At 54.8% G+C, this 7,611-nt stretch overlaps 1 protein-coding gene across 2 annotated transcripts; it reads left to right on the top strand.

Annotated features, from left to right (window-relative positions):
- Nucleotides 1–54: 54 nt before the first annotated feature.
- Nucleotides 55–7,397, top strand: CD74 (CD74 molecule). Of its 2 annotated transcripts, XM_085298049.1 has the most exons (9): nucleotides 55–193; nucleotides 2,455–2,630; nucleotides 2,887–2,978; nucleotides 3,074–3,136; nucleotides 3,403–3,498; nucleotides 3,751–3,841; nucleotides 4,888–5,076; nucleotides 5,845–5,919; nucleotides 6,366–7,397. In XM_085298049.1, exons 1-9 carry the CDS (start codon nucleotides 117–119, stop codon nucleotides 6,374–6,376), a joined length of 870 nt encoding a protein of 289 aa, XP_085154175.1. In that variant the 5' UTR covers nucleotides 55–116; the 3' UTR covers nucleotides 6,377–7,397. The 2 variants fall into 2 exon arrangements, with proteins under 2 accessions (XP_085154175.1, XP_085154176.1); XM_085298050.1 differs by lacking the exon at nucleotides 4,888–5,076 and having other exon boundaries at nucleotides 61–193.
- Nucleotides 7,398–7,611: the final 214 nt, after the last annotated feature.

Raw genomic sequence — 7,611 nt, 5'->3', positions numbered from 1 at the left:
CGCGGCAGCCAATGGGGCTCCTCGCCGGAGCCCCGGGGCGGCGGGGCCGGGGGTATTTCCCGGCGCGGCGCCCCCGGCGCCCATTTCCCCGACGGCGGCGGCGGCGCGGCGGAGCCATGGCCGAGGACCAGCGGGACCTGCTCTCCACCTCCGACCGCGGCAGCGGCGTCGTGCACGTCGCCGAGCCCCAGAGGTGTGGGGGGAAGGCGAGCCCGTGGGGGCTCGGTTGGGCCGAGGGGGCCGCGGCATGGCCGGGGGGCTCGGTTGGGCCAAGGAGATCTCTGCGTGGCCCTGGGGCCAAATGGGGCCCAGCTGGGCCAAGGGGGTCTTGGTGCGACTATGGGGCCCAGTTGGGCCAAGGGGGTCTTGGTGCTACTATGGGGCCCAGTTGAGCCAAGGGGGTCTCAGCATGGTTAGGGGGCTTGGTTGCACCAAGGGGGTCTCGGCATGGCTACAGGGCCACGTAGGGCTTGGTTGGGCCAAGGGGATCTTGGTGTGGCTATGGGGCCCAGTTAAGCCAAGGGGGGTCTTGGCACAGCCATGGGGCTTGGTTGGGCCAAGGGGGTGTCGGTGCGTCTGTGGGGCCAGACGGGGCCCGGTTGGGCCGAGGGGACGTGGTATGGCTGTAGGGCCAGATGGGGCCAAGGGCGGGGGCATGATCTGGCTCTGGCACTAGATGGGGCCCAGTTGGGCCACAGAGGGCATGGYGTGGCTATGGGGCGCAAGGCGGCGAGTTGGGCCAAGGGGGGTATGGTATGGTTTTGGGGTCAAATGGGACCCAGTTGGGCCAAGAGGGGTTCGGCATGGCTATGGGGCCGAGGGGATGTGGCGTAGCCACAGAGCACAAGGGTGCCTAGGGTGGCCATGGGCATGGTGTGGACATGCCYCCCCCACCCTTGGCAATGTGGGGTGCCTCCCCCCCCCCCCCCACCGATGTAGGGCTGCCCCCCTGTCCCCAGTCATCCCCCGCGTCCAGAGTCATCTCCCAGCCACCTTTCCCCACCCGGGGGGGGGGGGGGAAAGAAACACCTCAGCCAATCAGACGGCTGGGACCTGCTGACATCAGGAGTAGCCGGGCAGGCGGGCCGGCGGGGAGGCTGTATCCCGAGGCTGTTGGCCTTTCCTGCCGCTTCCCTGGGGGAAGGCGGCTTTTGAGGCAGCTCCGCTGGAAAGGGCGCCTTGATGCTTGAAAGAGCGTCAGACAATCTGCCCCAACGTGCTATTTTTACCTCTTTTATTTTTCTGGAGGGGAAGAAATACTCTCACAGAAAAGAGCAAGAGAAAGGGAGTCAGATTGCATGGACAAGGAAGAAGGGGACCATAAGGATTTTACGACTGGTCTGGCATCAGGTGCTCCTGAGCCACTGCCAAGCTCTGCGCCTGCCACCTGTGGAGCTGTGTAGGCCCCTCCCAAGCAAACTGATCTGTTCTCCCACCCCTGCCAGGTTGAATTTGGCACTTGAGAGCCTAGCACTTCCTTCCTCTCTTTGCATTTCTTTGGCACCTGTTTTCAATTTGTAGTCTTGCTAAAGCCATCTCCTGCCAGCAGACTCAGGTCAAAGACCTGCCTGTGACAGCCTGGCCTGTCCCACTCATGTGTCTGGGACCTTGCCCGCTGCCAGCAGCTTGTAAAGAAATACTGAGTTCACCATGGCACCTGTGTGTGTTGCTGGCTGGGTACCTGCTTCAGCTTCGTGCATCTGTGTGGGACACCCTTTGCGTGAGTTTTGCTTTAGATGGCAGTGGGGTGTCTTGCTCATGCACCTTCTTTACTTTTAAAAAGTACATACCGCCTGGCGTCCCTTGGGATGTGCCCTCTGTTCATCGGGACCCACAGTCTTTCCCAAGTGACTGCACCCTCTGCTTGTTCTAGCAAAAGGGAATGCCCCAGCTGGGCTGCTATCCCTGTAGCTATGTGACGTGTCCTGAAACCCCCTTACAGTGTGCAGGCACTCAGCCTCTGGCCCCTGCCATGCTCTTGGGCCTACACGCTTGTCTGCCCCGTCTGTGTGAGTCCCACCTACGCCAAGCAGGTTTCGGTTCCCCTGAATGTGCAGAAGTAACCTTAACACTGAAATTTCACTTCTGCATGCTGCCAGCAGCCAGTGCCTGCTCCCCCACTGGCCTGCTGGAGCTAGTGGTACTTAAAGTGCCTTTGTTTTGCTGCAGAGTTGACAGAGGTTAGTTAGGGTGGTCCAGAGTCTGGCATGAGGATTTTGTGGGGCAGAGATCGAAGAATACAAGTGTGTTTCCTGTAGCCTGTGCTGCAGCCTTCTCGGAGTGTGAATTGGAAATCCCCATAGTTGGGCTGTTGACATACAGGTTGGGCAAAGCACTAGGAATGCAGCTTCTTCATCTCTGCCTCAGCACCCTTACAGCAAAGTTTTGTGAACATTTCCAGCTTCCAGAAGGAGAGCAGCGCGGGCCCTGAGCTCCCTCCTTCATGTTTTGCAGATCTGCATTTGGCCGCAAAGCYGCCTTCTCCGTGCTCTCCATCCTGGTGGCCCTGCTGATCGCCGGCCAGGCTGTGACAGTCTACTTTGTCTACCAGCAGGGCGGGCAGATCAGCAAGCTGATCAAGACCTCACAGACCCTGCAACTGGAGTCACTGCAGAGGAAACTACCCCCAAGTCAGTAGTGGTGGTCATGGTGGGAGGTGGCCAGGGAAATGCAGCTGGTCTTGCTTGACCATCAAAACCAAGGGCAGCAGAAGGAGATAACCTAGAAACAGGCTTGGTTTTCTGGGCAGTGACAGCTCCTCGGGGCTGTTGGGGGCATTTCCCTGGTGCAGTTGCATCTTGCAGAACATGACCATGCAGGAGAGGGTTGGAGAAGAGGGGACAGTCCCTTTTCTTGGTCCTCCTCACATTGTTCCTTTCTCGGCAGGTGCCAAGCCCGTGAGCAAGATGCGGATGGCCATGGTGAACATGCCCCTGGCCATGATGGATCTGCCACTTTCCTCCTCTTCAGACAAAATGGTAGGAGGAGCCCACCCCTGCTTTGCACTGGCTGCTGCCTCCTGGCCTGCTGCCAGGCCTTAGGCTGACTCTTCCCATTTGAWTTTTCTCTTTAGCCTATGGAGATCATGGGGCCCCTCAGCAACAAAACAGAGGACCAAGTGAAGCACCTGCTGCTGGTRAGATCCCCGTGTGTTTTCTGGTGCAAAGGCACTGCCAGGGCGTGCCAGGACCCCCACGGCACAACTACCCTCTGTGCTGCTGGAGGAAGTGGGACTCTGCTTTGAGCTGTCCTTTGACTGCACTGGGAGTTCCCCTCCTGCACCCTCAGGGTCTCTTGGGCAGGAGCTCCTGGACYCTTGTAATACCTCTCTGGTTGATGAGAGCTTCATCCCATCCTGCCTTTTTTATTTGCCCTGTCTTGCTCTGCTGGTTGTCTCTGCAGCAAGCAGACCCAAAGAAGACCTTCCCAGAGCTGAAGGACAGCCTGATGACCAACCTGAAGCTCCTGAAGAAGACCATGACTGATGCAGAGTGGAAGGTCAGTGTGTGGCTGCTGTCCTGCCTTGCCCCCTTCCAGAAGCACCCTGCTTTTCCCTCAGGAGGGACTGGTGTGTCTCCACCTGGAAATGCAAAATCCTTATTGTGCCAGGCTCATATCCCTCCATCCCTGAGGGGTGGGACGTGCAYACGGCTGTCGCTGCTCTGAGCTGGAGCCTGCAGCAGGGCGTGTGTCCCTTTCAGGCATGCTCCTTTCTCCTGGTTACCCTGTGCTGTTTTCCCCTTCTTGCAGTCCTTTGAATCCTGGATGCACAAGTGGCTGCTGTTTCAACTGGCCAAAAACCCCCAGAAGGATGAGAAGTCAGCAATCCCAGCAGAGAGAGGTAATGCGAGTGGGGGCTACTAAATTAAGGGAGGGTTAGGACTAGCCCTTCAGTAACAATTGCATCCCAAGAGGGTACAGCACAAGAGCACCCCAAAGGCAACTGAAGCTGTGGCCCAGCAGCTAGGAACCTCTTCCTTCCCCCGTGTCCCATCRGGAGCTCTTAGGGCAGGGCACAGCGGCTGTTTGAGGGTGAGGGCATGGGTCCAGGGCAGCATCTGGGTCGCTGTAGGGCTGGAGAGAGGAGTTCAGGCAACTGCTCCCCCCAGCTGTCAGGATTTCCACTTTCACAGAGGTGTTGAAATGCCAGCCTTAGCAGCAAGGCTGACAGCAGTGCTGGTCTTCCRCACCTTTAGKGTCTSTAATCYGCAGCAATAAAGCCAAATTCATAGRGARAGAAATGGCCCTTYGGGCTCTGCAGAGTTGCTGCTTGYTGGACAGAGGCTGAAGTCAGCCAGGACTTCCTGAAGGAAAGTCCACGCTCCCAGAAAGGGCTGGCTGCAGAAGTGCTGCCTCTTATCCGCAAGCAGATGCGGAAGTGTTGAAAAAGAGTGAACTTCTGGAGAAAAAGATCACCACTTCTCACCAAAGATTCAGGATCTGAGGGAGAGCTTTAAAAATATCCCTGGGGTGAAGTTGGTTTGCTCTTTCTCCTTCTATTCAGAAGCAGCTAAATAAAACTTAAAAGCTCAATGCCTAGAAACTTAACACAGATTTGTTCCCTAGCCCCAGTCAGACCAATCCCCCTTAAATTCATGTTGATATGGTCTGTTAAGTAGGGTCCTTACTGCTTGCTGTCATTAGGGTAAATGGGTTTCCCAGGAGAAATCCCAATAAGGCAGTTATCACAATGAAGTTTGGATTTTGTTTCCAAAATAAGTATTTTTCCAGTTGCTTCTCTGCTGGTGTAGTGTCAAGGGGTTGGCCCAGGGTTTCTGAAACCCTGTTGGCTGGACTATCCTCTGGGCTGAGCGATGCTCTAAGGCTCCTGAGCAATAGAGAGCCCGAGGTGCTCATGGTGTATCCTGTTTGTTTTTATTGCCCTAGTGCAAACTAAGTGCCAGGTGGAGGCCAATTCTGGTGGTGTCCATCTGGGTCACTTCCGCCCCAAGTGCGATGAGAATGGAGACTACCTTCCCAAGCAGTGCAATGCCAGCACGGGCTACTGCTGGTGCTCCTACAAAAATGGCACCAGGATTGAGGGCACTGAGACTCGGAAAAAGCTGGATTGCCCTGGTAGGTCACCAGGTTGGGGAAGGAAAAGAGGAACAAGCAGCACCTTCAGTCACTGTCCCCAGTTCTTGAGCTCAGTAAGGAGCAGAACTCAGCCAGGAGCTGGGAAGGTGCCCAGCACCGCTGGAAAGCGGTTCAGTGCATTGCAGGATTAGGCAGTGCCCTATTAGAGAGAGCCCATGCACTGCAGGACAGGGTGGCTGGTGAAGGAAGAGGTTTCTAGAGACAGCAGTGACCTGCCACTTTTGCACCTGTGGKGCCCACCCAGAGGATGTGCTGGGGGTCTGGCCCTTTCTTGCCCCTTCAGAACCCTCACACCATGCAGTGCTATCATGTTATGGCCACTGTTTCTGAAGGGGACCCTAAAAACCATAGGAATAGGAGCCCCAGCCCTTCCTTAGCTGCAGCTGTTGCTAAGGCTGAGTCCTACCTTTTCTGTGTGAGGTTATTTGATGTCCTAATAAAGCCCCTTGAAACAGAGCAGAAAGGCCTCAGCTTTTATAGGCAGGGGAAAACAGTCCTTGTTTCCTYCTTCCACTGTGTTGTTTAACCTGCCTGTTGGCACACACTTGATCCCACCACATCAGCAGTCAGCTGAGCTTGAGCCACAGTTGTTCGTGGTTYGGCTGTGCTGGCAAGGGAGCCCTCAAAGGGCACCAGGGCCTGCTGCAGTGGCTGCAGTAGCAGCAGAATAGGCCACCAGCAGAGAGGGTGGCACAGGGCAGTGTGCCTCTGTTGTCCCAATGCTGAAATACTTTGTGTCCCCTGCAGCTATGCCCAGAGCTGTGGAGCAGGAGGATGTGATCTTCTCTGGGGTGGATGTTTTCAAGCTGGATGCAGAGAAAGGTGAGCAGCTCAGCACAGTCACAGTGGCAGGATGGCCACATCAAAGTCAGTTGCCTGSGTCTTTGGGTAGGGTGGCATTAGCTCAGTGGGCTGGGAGGAAACCCCYGGGGTCTTCAGGGGGGCAGAGGAGGTGCTTGAAGCTGCAATACAGATCCAGTCCCCCAACATCCCTGCATCAGCAGAACCATAGCAGTGCTGAGCAGGGACTAATGGTGAACTGGGGTTGTCAGGTCCATGCAGTGACTGGGACACGTGCCCCATCCTGYGATATAGAACCATCCCCAGGCTGGGTCCAGCCAAGGAGCAGCACCTTGSTGGTGCCGCGTAGCGAGGTCAGGAAGGCATGCATGGTCTCAGCGGTGGTAGTGTCCGGAGGCTKCAGCCACAGGGAACAGGGCAGCTCCTGCTGAATCTTTTACTAATGTTMTTTTCTTTTTTCCTCAAAGAAACCAAGTAGAAGAGGATGCCAGCAGATGCCTTGTCCCAGCTTCAGCATCTCCACTCACGTTTTTGCTTTATTATTTCATTTGTGCTTTTGTATTGCTCTCCCAAAGACGATTAATAGTGGGCAATCCTGAGCACTTCTGCTCAGGCAGCTAATTCTGTTCCCCTACTGCAGGGCATGGAAGTGRGTTGACTGTATTTGTCTGCAGGTAGTCTCCTTGCTCCGTGCTAGCACAAGGGCAGGAGCGTTCCCTTTGCTAGATACAAAATGCTCCCTTATAGGTTTATCTGGTAGAGCACGCTGTACAAGCTTCCACTGCATCAGACCCCTAGTTCTTTTYCCCCTTTGCTAATCTGGTACGAATGCTGGGTATGAGCTCTTGGGCAGCCTCAGCATCACTTGAGGGGAGCCCAGGGGGCCCTGTTAGCTCTGCACTAYGGAGCCCCACTGACCCCTCTGCATTCAGTGACTCCCAGCAGTTTCTCCACAAAGTGCCTTCTCTGCCCTCTCTTAAGGTTTGTGAGCAGGGCTCCACCCCAGAATACCTCTCCTGTTTGTTTGGAGCTTTTTAGGAAGATGCTGCTGGTGAGAACAGCTTTCCCAAACATGACCAGTCAGTCCTGTAGCACCCTGGCCACAGGCAAGCAGCAGCAGGGCCCAGGCAAGTGTAGGGATCACCCATACTGAAAAGAGATCTATGGTCCTACTGAACGGACATTAAAAGACAGCAGCAAAACAGATTCCACGAGCTTCTTAACCCTGTAGGTTGGAGACACACATGTGACTACCAGGTATGTTAGACTACTGAAGTGCTTTATAAAAAAAAAAAAAAAAAAATCTGTAAGGATAGATGCTCACTTCTAGCGTTTCCCTTCAGTTCTGAGACCAGCCAAGCAGTGGGTAATAGCCAAAACAGGAACTAATGCTGGAATTAGAGGGCTTTTAATTCTTTTTTGAACATATCTTTCCTTTATAAATGAACTCACAAGCTAATCATTTCAAATAAACTTTTAAATAGAAAGCTTTATAGCAACTCTGGCAGGGCAAGATATGCAATAATTTTGCAGCTATACCATGAAAAAAAAAGGAAGAAAAAACACCCTGGGGGGTGTTTGGGGGGGAAGCAATAAAATGCACTCTCTACAGAGAGCTTCTTCCTGTCAGATACTCTGTGGACATCTGTGCCTGCTTTCACTCACACAGCAAGGGAAGGAGCACAGGCRCTAGGTGCACGTTGCTGCCGGAGT

The sequence above is a fragment of the Rhea americana genome, unplaced genomic scaffold (assembly GCF_003343005.1).
Source record: "Rhea americana isolate MKP2758 unplaced genomic scaffold, rheAme1 scaffold_135, whole genome shotgun sequence".
Taxonomy (NCBI): Eukaryota; Metazoa; Chordata; class Aves; order Rheiformes; family Rheidae; genus Rhea; species Rhea americana.
The sequence above is the reverse complement of the archived record's forward strand: the minus strand, read 5'-3'. Positions and strand labels throughout refer to the sequence as shown.